This window comes from Acomys minous (genome assembly GCF_964271855.1).
Source record: "Acomys minous genome assembly, chromosome: 11".
In the NCBI taxonomy this organism is placed as follows: domain Eukaryota; kingdom Metazoa; phylum Chordata; class Mammalia; order Rodentia; family Muridae; genus Acomys; species Acomys minous.
Genome location: NC_140492.1, coordinates 37,320,637 through 37,335,219, shown reverse-complemented (window position 1 = coordinate 37,335,219; position 14,583 = coordinate 37,320,637). Strand labels below are relative to the sequence as shown.

At 42.6% G+C, this 14,583-nt stretch overlaps 1 protein-coding gene across 2 annotated transcripts in view; it reads right to left on the bottom strand.

Annotated features, from left to right (window-relative positions):
• The window catches only part of TBC1D23 (TBC1 domain family member 23), a 59,906-nt gene that overhangs the window by 22,938 nt on the left and 22,385 nt on the right, over positions 1-14,583 (bottom strand). For both annotated transcript variants that reach the window (XM_084801242.1, XM_084801243.1), the window contains exons 5-10: positions 13,131-13,254; positions 10,395-10,519; positions 10,254-10,300; positions 9,644-9,747; positions 2,375-2,497; positions 751-843 (exon numbers count right to left, since the gene is read on the bottom strand). In XM_084801242.1, the coding sequence (XP_084657368.1) occupies positions 751-843; positions 2,375-2,497; positions 9,644-9,747; positions 10,254-10,300; positions 10,395-10,519; positions 13,131-13,254 (616 nt within the window). The remainder of the gene's footprint in view (positions 1-750; positions 844-2,374; positions 2,498-9,643; positions 9,748-10,253; positions 10,301-10,394; positions 10,520-13,130; positions 13,255-14,583) is intronic.

Below are 14,583 nucleotides of genomic sequence, written 5' to 3'. Positions count from 1 at the left end.
TGACATCAACATTCGGAGTCCTGCCTTCATTTTCCGTTAGTTTCCTCTCAGTACCACCTAGCCCTTAGACGCAGCCTCCTGCCTCCAGGACCAACGTTTCCAGACAAGAGGAGGAGGAGGATGGAAGGCTGCATAGGGGGCAGTGAGTGGGGTTGGGGTGGGGAGGGAGGGTACCTCCCTATTCCTATGTCTGCTCCCCACCTCTGAGGCTCTAACAAACTCCGTGGCTTACATAGTCCCCGTCTCAGCGTTACCAATGGCTCTAAACCTCACTTCTGACCATATTTATTTAATCCACTTCTCCATCAGAAATTACCCTAACAACTGAGCACTCACATGTCAGATATGACTTTGCCTGCATATTAGTTTGTTACATACACACTCCTAAGCTTTAAAGATGGCTTACAGCAAAAATTTCTAGGATTCTTAACCAATTATGCTAAGAGCTCACGTGTCTGCAGTACTTACTAGGTGCGAGGCACAATGCTAAGTGATCAGCCTTTGAGACAGCGAGCGCAGAATGCACTGACGTAACAATGGGAAGGAAGAGTGAGCCGCAGTTAACAGGTGTCACAGGCTCTTTATGATGACAACTGACTCTAGGAGAAAAGGGAACTCAGGCCCTCCCCAGCGGCAGAGGCTCTGCCAGAAGGAAAAGGAAAGCGTCGCCACTGGGTCATGTCAATCTAGTTATGAGCCAAGGGAAAGGCACTGTGGCCCTCACACAACACTCGCTGCTCTTATACTGACCAGGTCTGAGTCTAAGTGGAACGCAGTTGACAAGTGCCCCGCATTGTACTGTTCTGCAGGACGGCAGTCCACCACGAAGAACCGGACTCCTTCCTAAAAGGGAAACAAACACCATTTGACATTCTGGAACAGGATGTGAAGTTCTTATAACTTGACAGAACAATAAAAATAAACCAAGAGAGGGGGAACATGTTGTTTTTAAATGAATTTCACAGAGAATTAGGAGGACCCAATTTGTATACACACAAAAAAGTAGCCTTTAGGATCTAAATATATTTTTTTAATGCAATGAGTTTGAAAGTCTCAATATGTAGCAAGAGTCTGGCAATCTGACCTAAAATAATATATTGGAAACTGATGTTTTATTAAACACAATGCTAGATAAACTTATTTCCAAGTCTACAAACTGAACCAAATGTTTTTCTTGTATATGGAGAAGCCAGGTTCGTGTGTGTGTGTGTGTGTGTGTGTGTGTGTGTGTGTGTGTGTGTGTGTGTGTGTGTGTGTGTGTGTTTGTTTTTGTTTTTGTTTTTTCTTCATCTAGGTTTTTCAAGACACAGTTTCTCTGTGTATCTTTGGCTATCTTGGACTCACTTTATAGACCAGGCTGGCTTCAAACTCACAGAGATCTATATGTACCTGTGCCTACCAAATGCTGGGATTAAAGGTGTGGACCACCACTCTGCTTCATATGTGTCTTTTTAACTTAGACCTTATTTTCTTTTTAATGTTACTTATAAAAAGAAATATGTGAGTGATTACTTAAAAGGGTGGACAGAAAATTAAAAATACAGTAAGAAGTTTAACTGAGATGTTCTATAAAAGGTAGTCTTCTCATATCTAAGCCTCTTCCAAGCACAATCTTGGAATTACAGCACAAATTCCAAAGCTTAGCTACAGCAATGTATTTCAGCACATACTGAGACAGCTCACTGGTTAAACTCACTCATATTTTGATGAAGACCATAATAGAAAATCCTGACTTTTTTGTTTTGGTTTTTTTTTCTGAGACAGAGTTTCTCTGTGTGCCTTGGCTGTCCTGGACTTGCTCTGTAGATCAGGCTGGCCTTGAACTCAGAGATCCACCTGCCTCTGCTTCCCGAGTGCTGGGATCAAAGGCGTGTGCCACCACTGCCTGGCTATGACATATTCTTCTAATTTTCTTTCGCTTGCTTTATGGCATTAAACCGTGTAATTCAACAAGCTGTGTAACTGCCCAGAATTGAACTGTAGAGGCTAACTAAGCACATCCCTTTAAGTTCTTCATATGGTGCCATGTTTAGTTGCTTTAATGATCTGTGGAAAAGGCCAATTTGTAAAATTGGTTGCAAGAGAGACAAAAATAATTGTTGGCAATCAAAAATAACACAAAAGCTGGATGCTGAAAATGGCCATATGGACAGGAGATGTGATATACTTGTCCACAAAGGCAAAGTAAGGACAAGCTAGTTTTGTCGGAATGGATGATGCTGAGAGCATGTTCATTATGTGTTTTGGCGGCAGGTATTGAACCAGAGCCTCAAGCATTCAGAGCGCATGCTCTAACACGGAGCTGTAACCAGCCCCCGGTTCCCTACATGTAAGGGGCACAGCTCCCCCCGGCGGACGGGCTTCTCCTGCTTACCCCTTGCAGCTGATTGGCTTGAAGGATCTCTGACACTGAAACAGCCAGACACAGAGCCTGGCTCAGATCAGCCTCGTCATCCTTGATCCCCAACAGAGTGCTACCAAAGAGATGATGGTTATCCTACACAAAGAGAACACTGTAAACATTACAAAGAAAAGTCAAAATGTTCTCCCTAAAAGTATTTATTAAACTTTAATAAAATGTGAAATAATTGTTACCACCTAAGTCTAGGTGATTTTTTGTTTTTGTTTTTGTGTTTTTGTTTTTTGAGACAGGGTTTCTATGTATGTGGCCTTAGCTGTCCTAGACTCCCTTTGCAGACCAGGCTGACCCTGAACTAGCAGAGATCCACCTGCCTCTGCCTCCCAAGTCATGTGCCACCATCCCTGGCTATCTAATTGATTTTTAAAAACTTAATATTATATAATCTCAAACTTTATAAGATACATGTGTGTGTCAAAGTCTCTGTCAGAATTCACACAAAATAAAAGACTAAGCAAAATAATTTTACAAAGTTCTATATCAAGATCCACATTAAATCTTGGGGCTGAAATCATCAGTAGTAGAATAAGCTTACCCAGTTTGCTCAAGACACTGAGTGTGCCTAGTACACTCGTGCATACTGTTAACTAGGAAGGTGAGACAGGAGCATTGTAGGATTTACAGACCAGCCTGGGCTACATAGCAAGTGCCAGGCCAGGCAGGCTATAGAGCAAGACCTGTCCTTGTGGGTTTAAACCCCAACACTGGGGAAGAGTACAATGACGGATGGATCAAAGAAGAAATTTAAAAGTTCCTGGAGCTAAATGAAAATGAAAACAACCCAAGAAAACCTCTGGGGCACAATGAACGCAGTCATATGAGAAAAATTTACAGTTCTAACTGCCTATACTTAAAAAAGACAAAAGAGCACAAATAAATGGCCTAATTATGTTATTTTAAAAATTGCAGCCAGGCAGTGATAGCGCGCACCTTTAATCCCAGCACTTGAGAGGCAAAGGCAGGTGGATCACTGAGTTCAAGGCCAACCTGGTCTACAAAGCAAATTCTAGGACTTCCAGGGCTACACGGAGAAATTCCATCTCAAAAAACAAAAACAAAACAAAAATTTGGAAAAACAAGAACAAACCAAATCCAAACCGAGTCATTAGCAAGAAATTATAAGAACCAGAGCAGAAATGAATTAAATAGAAACAAGGAAAATAATACAAAGACCTATCGAATCTGAGAGCTGGTTCTGTAAGAAGATAAGCAAGATGGACAGATGCTTGGCCCAACCGACCAAAATTTTGTTCTCAAAGCACTAACTGGAGTGATAAAGTAAGAGTAGGAAATTAAAGGGCTATAAATAGGAAAGGAAGTCAAGCCATCCCTATTTGCAGATGACACACACAAGAGAGTCCCCAAATTCTACCAGAACACTTCTAAAAATAATAAATTCAACAACATGGGAGGATAAGGAATCAACCTGCACAAATCAGTACTTTTTCTATCCATCAAAAACAAATGCAGGAGGAAGAGAGGTTCTTATCTTCATAGATAAGCATTAGGGGAACAAGGAACGTTAAAAACATGGGTGGTCTCTTCATAGGGAGAGATGTATTGTAAGGGCAAAATTAATGCCATATTCTATATGTAATGTATATTCTGCAACTAACGCTGTGGTCTGTCAATGCTCTGTGAGAACTTGTCCTCCAGGTGACTTCACTTCTTCCTGCGCTCTGAGAATAACCATGCACTGCCATACACTAGACCTGCCAGCAGCCTCCAGAAACTCCACTGGAGTGGAGCTTCTGAGATCAAACAACTTCCCTGGACATTCAGCCTCCTGGACCCAACCTGCCACAAGGTCAACATTCCTGTGACCCACAACTTCCCTGAAGATCCAGCCTCCACCCAGCCTGCCTGAAGATCGACATTCCTGTGACCTACAACCCCCACTGCCCTTTATGAACCCACTGACCTTGAGGTTCTGGGTCACTCTCCTATCCTGCTGCATCAGGAAGGATTGTGATCGATCCGAGGCTCGAGCCCTTAATACAGGGCCCTATGTACGTTGCACCAGTATCGAGTCCTGGTGGTCATTTTGGGGGTCTCACGATCTGGTATTACACTGGGAGGTCTCAGTATTACATAATGACCTATTTTCTTTCTTTTTTTAAAGATGTATTTATTATTTATATAGTATTATGCCCAAATGTCTGCCTGCCTGCCTGCCACAAGAAGGCATCAGATCTCATTACAGATGGTCATGAGCTACCATGTGGTTACTGAGAATTGAACTTGGGACCTTTGGAAGAGCAGATGGTGCTCTTAACCTCTGAGCCATCTCTCTTTTCTACCCAGAAGGCTGGGAGTGGCTGTGGCTAATAGTCTGGTGGCCAACACCATACTGGCTCCTCCCCTAGACTGTTACAGTGAGTTTGTCAATCTGTAGAGCCCATCTTTATGGAAGGTGTCACATGTACTTTAAAGAGAGTTTCAATGTGGTCACGTCTTCAGGTTTATTGTGCATATAGCATTGAATTAACTATCACCAGGAAAAATTTCACCAAATTGTGTTGTGTTTAACTATATGTAAAATAAACTACTCAGGTCAGACTCATGAAGTTTGAACCAAGAATGGCTTCTAAGGAGCATTGAACCAAACTACCTTCTTGACTGCCACAGGTCACTACTCTGCTGGGAGTGATGGTCACAGAGACCCCGTGAACAAACACATGGGAAAGGAGATGATGGGCATACTCCCACTGACAACAGCATCGAGAAAATAAACTACCTAGGAATAAGCGTAACCAAGGAAGTGAAAGACCTCCACAACGAGAGCTTTAAACCTCTGTAGAAAAAGACAGACATGGAAAGTGGAAAGACATGATGCACGTGCCTTGGTAGAATTAACACTATGAAAATAACCATTCCACCAAAAGCCATTTACAGATTTCACAGAATTCCAGTCAAAATCCCCAATTCACTCTTGACAGATTAGGAAAAAAACCTATTCTAAAATTCATAAGGAACCACAAAAGAGCCTGGATAGCCCAAATAAAGTTGAGAAAAAAGAACAATGCTGGAGAGATTACCATCCTAGAGCTCAACATATATTAAAAAGCCATAGTAATAAAAATAATATGGCACTGGCATCCAGACCAGTGGAATAAAGCCAAACACGAGTGCATGTGGCTTCAGCCATTCAGCAGTGACAAAGATGCTAAAAATATATGCTGGAGAAAAGAAAGAATGTTTAACAAATGATGCTGGGAAAAACTGGATGTCCACATGCAGAAGAATTTAATTATATCCATATCTATTACCTTGCACAAAAACTAACTTCAACATATCAAAGACCTCCATGTGAAGCCCGAAATACCAAAACTGCTAAAGGAAGACATACGCAGGCCCATAGCTGAGATGGGTGGAGGAGAGGACTTTCTAAGTAGGGCTTCACTTGCCCAAGAATTAAGGCTGTGCGCAGTTAAAGAAACACTAGGTTAGCTGGGAGTGGTGCATGCCTGTTATCCCAGTACTCTGGAAGGCAGAGGCAGGTGGATCTTGGTGAGTTCGAAGGCTAGCCTGGTCTACAAAGTGAGTCGAGGCCAGCCAAGGTTACACAGAGAAACCCCGTCTTGAAAAAAATAGCAACAATAACAAAAATACAATCTCCTACGCAAACAATAACAAAACAGACACCAGGATAAAAAAAAATCCCACAGACTGGAGGGAACTTGCCAGCTATACAGCTGTACATCTGACAGAGGATTAATAGCCAGAATATATAAAGAACTCAAAAAACAAAGGTTCAAAACAACAAATAACCCATTTAAAAAAATAAGCTTGGAATCTAAACAGAGAGTACTCAAAAGAATACATAAAAATGGTAAGAGATATCTCAAAAAAAATTTAATCATCCCTAGGAATTAGGAAAATGCAAATCAAAAAACCTTTTGAGATTCATCTTACCCCAGCCATAATGGCAGTAAGTGCTAGAGAGGAGATGAGGAAAAGGGAGCCTCGTTCACTGTTGGTGGGATTGCAAACTGGTTCAACCACTCTAGAAACCAATGTAGAGCATTCTCAAAAAGCTAAAAATAATTCTATCATATGCTTCAGCTATACCCCTCCTTTATGCCCAAAGGGCTTGACAGTCTACTCTGCAGATACCTGCTCAGCCACGCCGTTGCTACTCTATTCGCAACAGCTAAAACATGGGAACACCCACAAAGGCTCACAGAGACTGAACCACCAACCAAAGAGCTTGCATGGTCAGAACCTAGATCCCCCTCACCCCATACATATGCAGCAAACGTGCAGCTTGGTCATCATATGGGTCCCCTAAGCATAGGCATAGGGGCTGTCTCTGAATCTGCGACCTACTCCAGGGTCACTTTCCCCTAGCTGGGCTGCCTTGTCACTCTCTGGTGGAAGATGTGCTCAGTCCTGCAGTGACTTGAGATATCAGGGTGGACTGGCACCACCTGGGAGCCTCCTCCTCTCTGAGAGGAAGGAGAGGGGGCAATGGAAGGGGGGCTGTAGGGGGGGGCTAGGAGGAGAGGAGGGATGGAGCTGGGATCAGGATGTAAAGTGATTAAATAATAAATAAGTACATGGAGGAAAGAAAAAGATGGAAACAAACCTAAATGTCCTTCAACTGACAAACGGATAATGAAAATGTGATGCATATACACTGTAGAGTACTATTCAGCTGGAAAGAAAAATAACCCATAAAATCTGCTGGTGTGTGTCCTCACTGAAGAAACTTCGCTTAGCCACAGAGACCATTACAAAAAACCACAACTGATCAGAACGGCTGTGGAGCCCAGGCCCAAGTGCTGTGTAATAACTCCCACACTGGAGGCTCGGGGATCCTGTAAGAGCAGGAGACAGACTGTAGGAGGCAGCGGCACAGGAAGGTTACTGTGGGAGTGTGTTTCCTAGAAACGCCACAAGTTACACCCATAAAGTCTCACCAACACGACTGCCTAGACATGACCTGAACAATGACAGGAATAGACATGCTAACATGGAAAGGGGAGAAAGCGCAAGAGGCCTCCACTCTGAACAAACAAACAAACAAACAAATAAACAAACAAACTGCATGCAACTAAGGAATGCTGGGAGTGGCAGAGACAATCTTCTCTGGGGAAGAGCACACCTATTATCTAATGCCAAGTGGTCAGCCCTGAAACACACACACTAGTAACACTGTGTGGTCTGACCAGGTTGCATTTACATACAGTGACCCTGCCATCATTAATAAGGCAGTTCTGCATATCTAGGGTCATCCAAGGATAAACTCCACATAAAGGAGACCTGACTATGGACCCACCATTGGACCTTTGTCGGATGTAACTTCAGAGAATCCCTGAAGTTACAAAAGCACTAATTTAGGCAATAAAGTCCCCGTGACTAGAAACTAGGAATCAGAACAAAGGCAAGATGCTTCCTGCTGTTGTATTTGTCAGGTCTAAAGGAAATGCCATTTCCCCGAATTGTGGCAGTTAGACAAAAGCCAGCATCCCTCAGGAACTTGTGAAGCCAGTTCCCCTCCACCAAAAGGAGTCACTTCACTCATCACTGGCAAGGGGACACGTGGCTGTCTGTGGTGCCTGTTAGCACAGTAGCACACAAGCTCCCTCAGTGCCACAAGCACTTGTTACACATTTCTTTTCTTTTTTTTTTTTTAAGTTTTTCTTTTTTTTTCTTTTTCTTTTTTTATTAATTTTTATTTTTTTAAATTAATTTATTCATATTACATCTCAGTTGTTAGCCCATCCCATGTATCCTCCCATTCCTCCCTTCCTCCCACTTCCCCCCTACTCCCCTCCCCTCCCCTATGTCTGTGTCTGAGGGGGACCTCCTCCCCCTGAATATGCTCATAGGGTATCAAGTCTCTCCTTGGTGACCTATTATCTTTCCTCTGAGTGCCACCAGGAATCTCCATCCAAGGGACATGTTCAAATATGGGGCACCAGAGTTTGTGTGAAAGTCAGATCTCCTTCTCCACTCAACAGTGGAGAATGTCCTGTCCATCGGCTAGTCTGGGTAGGGGTTCGAGGTTTACTGCCTATTTTTTCCTTGGCTGTTGCCATAGTTTGCGGAGGACCCCAGGGCCCAGACTCGCCTGTAGTTTTCCAGAACCCGCTGGATCCTTCTATTTCCTCATTCTCCCAGGCTTCTCACACCTAAAGTCTCAATAGGATGTCCTCCCCTCTTACCCACTACCCTGGTAGGTACAGTTTTTCATGGGGACGTACACCTTGGACTAGTGTCTCGATACAAGTGAGTATATACCATTTAGCTCTTTTTGCTTCTGTGTGAACTCACTCATTATGACACATTTCAAAGTCCCCACTTGCATCCTAGCCCTTCCCACCACCTCCCCTACCCTAAGCGCCCTCCAGCTCAGAAGCTCCCCTCTCGCAAGTCACTCACTCTCCTCATAGCCCTGCTATTTCCTCCATGCTCACTCTGTCCTCCTCTTTGTTCACCTCCTCCTCCTCCATCTTCCTGTGGTCTCTGTGTGCATGTCTTTGTCGCCCCCTCCTCCCCCTCTCTCTCCCTCTCGTGTGTGTGTGTGTGTGTGTGTGTGTGTGTGTGTGTCTGTGTGTGTGTGTGTGTGTGTGTGTGTGTGTGTCTCCTTCTCCCTCACTCCCTCTGTACTTGTGTCGGTCTGTCTCTGTCTCTCTCTCTCTTCTTCTCCCCCCCACTCTTCCTCTCTCCTTCCTCCTTCTCTCTTTCTCCCTCCCTCCCTCCCTTTCGTGTGTGTGTGTGTGTGTGTGTGTGTGTATCCCCTGTGTGTGTGTGTGTGTGTGTGTCTTCTCCCTCACTCCCTCTGTGTTTGTGTCTGTCTGTCTGTCTCTCTCTGTCTCTCCCTCTCTCTTCCCCACCCCCATCTTCCTTTCTCTATGCCTCTCTCTGTCTGCACTGCTCCTGCTCTCAGGGCCTGGTCCAGTCTGCTGTCCACGTACTGTCTACTACTCTCTCATCTGGACTCTTCCAGATGTCTCTGGCTGTTCTCTCTCTCATATCTAAAATAAAAGCCTTCACCTCAACCATACCACAGAGCAGCAGTCATGTTGACAATTGATGCATTTTTTTTAGTCTGTTTTCTCTACTAGGGAGAGAATTTACAGTAAAAGATCACAAAAACAAACTAACACATTTTTGAGAACTATAATTGAAATATTTTTAACCAAAGTGACTACAACGTAAATAAGAAAAGTAAACAAAACATGCAGCATAGACCAACTGGCCATTCTCATCTTTTACCTTCCTAAAAGAGGCTGGTGTTTTACTGCAGTAATACTGAGCCAAAGAGAAAAGATCTTCTATGTCTTCTAGATTCAGGCTGGATGGAGTGCTTTCCAAGAAGTCTGAAAGGTCATTACAGACATGACAGCACTTAACAAATTATTTTTGAAAAATATAGTAACTAGCACTATTGAAATTTAAAGCTAAACAGCCCAACATTAGCAACATATAAATAAACTCTCAGCAGTGATTCTTTGATGAGCTGTTTTCATCTTTACCCAGTGCTGGGAGCTGAACCCAGGGCCTTATGTTTACTAGAGAGTTTAAGAACATGAGACCTTTGGGGCTGGAGAGATGGCTCAGAGGTTAAGATCACTGACTGCTCTTCCAAAGGTCCTGAGTTCAATTCCCAGCAACCACATAGTGGCTCACAATCATCTATAATGTGATCTGATGCCCTCTTCTGTCATGTAGGTGTACATGCAGGCGGAGCACCAGATATATAATAAATAAATCTTTAAGAAAAATAAAAAAGAATATGATACCCAGAGGGAACCTCAGAACTCTTGCAACATTCTGAAAGAGGTAACAGATAAAATGACCTCAAATAGTAGTCACTACTACTTACGGATAACTTCTTCTTTGCTGTCAGACTCTTGTGCTAAAATAACTTCTCTGTAAAAAGGAATCGAGTAAACGTGAGTTAAACATTAAAGCACCATATCAAAAGTTGAAAATAAAAAAAGAATCTAACCAACATGATACTTACTTTGTATTAACAAGGATAATTAACATTAAGAAATAAATAAAAAATGGATCCGCTTGCTGTAGGTATCCATCCCATATCGCCTGGGTGACCTCCATGGAACAGTAATGTGCAAAAAGGCTCCCGAGCTACAGTCAGTGGAGAGAGACGTAAACCACTGGAGCTGCCTTCTCAAGTGAGTGAGGCAGACAAGTCAGCAACAGCACATCAAATCATCAGCCCCTGGTATTTAATGTGCAGCTTTAGCATAGAAACCCAAAGACAGAACACTGGGGTCACTCAACTAGCTGAGTGACTTAAGGCATGCCATTTAACTTTATTAAAGCTTCCATTTCTACTTCTGTGAAAAACAAAAACAAACCACACACAAAAATACTCATTTTTCTCCAGTGCTGAGAAGAGAGATAGTTAACCTAGCTTATGTAGCACAGTCAAGCTCTATCTCTGCCATCGCAATCCAAGTGGTACTCGGACCTTTAGCACATCATTACTAACTACAGCAAGCATTCTGCTTAAAAGGCAATTGTTCTCACACAGCAGCTTAGGCATCCTAGGAAAACCTCAACTGAGTATCAGTCCCAACTGCTCCCAAAGCTTACTTATAAACAAATCACTGAAATTACAGACAAAATCCAGATGTTTCCGTTTTTCCCTCTGGGTTTTGTGTTTCAAAAAAAAAAAAGAAGAAGCTATTAATTTCTTACTTCCTTTACTACCTAATTGTGTTTTAAAGCACATGAAGAGCTAATTTCACTGGCTAAGTTTCCTTAGAAATAGCTACATCTAAAGAATTATATTTAAAATTTCTCATGGCTAAAGGGAACATAAAATTTTAGTACAGATTTTGTATCAGGCACTAAATTACTGTTATGTATTGTTTATGAACTATCATTAGTTCTCACAATAGGCCTCTCTCCTAGACAAGGACTGGATTTGGACAGTACAGCTGTCCTGAGTCCACAGAGCTGAGCAGTGCTGCTGGGGCTAGGCAAGGACCAAGCTTCCACAGCCCACGCCTGCATATCAACCCGGAAGGCTAAGGCACAACATGCTGCAAAAGCTTTCTGGTTTTGTTTGAAATTTTACTACAACGAATGCCGGCAGTAAGGCTGAGTAACAATTGACAGCCATCCTTAACCGCAGCAAAACTACAGCTGTCACTGCCTTCCTTAGTCACCAGCTCTGGGGGTAACTGTAATTGCCTTAGTTCATGATAAAAAACAAACAAACCCCAACAAACCTTGAATGTCATCAGCCCTAGCAGCAAGAACAAACTATGGAGCAGACCAGCTACATGGAACCAGCTGTTTTAGCACACTGACCCCCTAACAGCAGAGCATTAATTTAGAGTTCTGGCAATGGAGATGTAATTTCCTAGGCAGAGACCAAGATTAATCATTAAAATGCTTAAGAAATAATTCCTTATTTTAATAAAAATAATTAGGCTTAATGGCAACATATAAACAGGGATGCTACAATTTTCTAGCAACTTTTTTATTTAACTCAAAATGACAAGCCTGGCAAGAGAGCTGAGGAAGAGGCCATGAGCTTAGAATGTCCGGACGTGAAACCAGTTAGGATGCTCGAACTACCAGCTATGATTTTTAAATGCATTCCATCGTCCTCTGGGACATTTTTATGTTATTATTCCCGTTTTACAGAGAAAGAAACTGGAGGTCAGAGCCAAGTGTCTTGGCTCATACAGTTACCAAGAGGCAGAAATGGGAAGCTCCCTAAAGAAATGGTCAGTAAAACATGACCAAAGACATGTTTAACTCCCTACTGGTCTTCAGCACACGGCCGGTGCTGTGGGAAGATCTGAAGTCAGCAAGTGGAGCACTCTTGAGTATGCTCCGAGGATCCAGAGATCCCCAAGACCCTGTGGGGGGACATTAGTAACACACCCTACTGCCACACAAACTCCTACAGCTTTCACTTGCCTATTTCACATTCGTGCCCTCACTGCTGAGCAGAATTCTCAGAAGACTACAAGACAACATTACAAAGTGAATAAAATTAGAAGTAGTTACCTGAGCCTATTCATCTTTGATTTAAGCAAACACATGAAACGCGAAAATATAAGATAATTGCACTACTCTCACTACATACTTTTGGGAAATTCGGTCATTTTTAATTGTAAGGCAGGCTAATTATGTTAGCACATAATAGATTTAGCATTACTTTTTAAATGAGCTAAAATGAATTAAAATTCTTTAGCTTTAGCTTCTAATCAGCATAATGGGTCTCAAAAAATTTAAGCATATATAAGGTTCTGAGACCCAAAGATTTCAAAAAACAATGAGACCTAGAATGAGACATCCCACTGAAAATATAAATATAGGGAAAAAAGCACTCATCTGTAGTTTACATTCTTTACATCAACACCTAGTAATTTTAGCTTTCCTTGTGAGTATTTACCAATTCTTACTAACACAATCAACAGTTTGAACACAGAGTTTCAAGCAAAACTCATATATACATATAAATTACAAACATTGTATATTTACAAAGATATAGATATTAGTTTTAACACATATCATATGTAAGAATGTAAATATATAATATTTACTAATATATTTGAAATATTATGGCTATTTCTACATATATATAAAATAACAAGAGACTAATGTGATTTTGGGGGGACTCGGGGTTTTCCTACGTAGCCCAGCCTAGCCTCTAACCAACTACAGTTTTATATAAACTATTTTTCATTAAATGTTCCTACTTTCACTTTATTACCCAGTTGAGTGCATAGGAGTCTGGAGTAATTTTCTTTGTATCAAGAAGAGAACAGAGCTCAGGCTCGTGGTACTGGATGAGCAGTCGGAAGAGATGAAACGGCCTCCCCTTCATAGAACAATCCCTACGAGAGCGAGAAGCAAACATGAGCATGCTGGTAGGCTGTGGTCCTGAAGTAACCGTTTCCACTCTTCACCCTCTGGACACCCCGGGTAGCCACAGCAAACCCACCGAGAACCAGGCCGAGCCCGTTATAACACCTTCCAAAAGGCCTGGCTTACAGCCAACACTGCTGCTTGAGGGAGCTTTTCCAGGTAAACCCAGGAGCACTCAAGTGAGAGGACTGTGGGGGTCACTGAATACGGCATTTAGATTACTGCAGTACAGTTAGGGTCCCCAAAGATCTAGAGGGACCAGAGTGAATTCGGCCTCCTCCATCCTTGCCAAGTGAGGTGCAAGTCCTTGGGCTACTTCAAGTTTGCACCAACTTTACATATTCGGACAGGAATGTCTTTTAGCAAAGGTATAATTCTAAAGACTACAGATGACATTTCAGAATAGTGGCCTCCCAGCCTGAGACATCATCAATGTGGCCTGGGTACCAGGTACCCAGGGTAAATTCTGGGGGGGAAAAAACGTGCAGCTTTAAAGGGTCGTTATGCAAGTAAGATGAAAAATTTAAATCTATATACTGTTAGTAAAAGTCACTAAATATATATTCTCTGCTATTTTTATTATCACAAGGCCTTTTCCCAAAGAAACATCACATTCTTATGCAGAAACTTCAAAAGAACAACTGCAAAAGGACAGAACCGTGTGCGGAGGCTTGAATCCCCTGAGGCCTCTGGCTGCTAACTCAGGAAGCAGCTCACCCTCAGCTTCAAGAAGGCTCATCTGCCTCGCGTGGTCACGCAATCCCTGACCTCTAAAGGTACCCACACATCTGCACCACCTGGAGCAAGGCCAGACTGGTCAACATGCCAGCTGCTTCTGCCTGGCCACATGCTGTCTCTGACAGGAACACAGAACCACATCTTTCAGTCCAACCTGAATGGCACCCACGGAAATCATCTGGGCGCTGAAGATTTGGCAATGCTTGCGTCATCACATTTTATTTAGTGTATTTGTGTTCTCAACATGTCAAACGTAATGGAGTTACTTCATGGTGAAATAACCTACCACAAGACAGCTGGTTTCTGAAGGGACAGCGTTACTTCTTTCTCATTACATCTTAAAGACAGCAACAAAAGGCGACACTGAATCTGGTTCCTTTGCCCCACTTCTTGTTACAGTCGGGTGTTACCATCAACAGTGATGGCTGGCTCACTCTTCATTTAGGCCTGGAGGTTTCACTCAAGGATCAGCCTCCATAAACGGCTTCTGCTTTTGTACTGAGATGCATCCTTCCCATACAAAGGAATGAGGCAAGATGCTCCTCTGGTGTATCAATGAA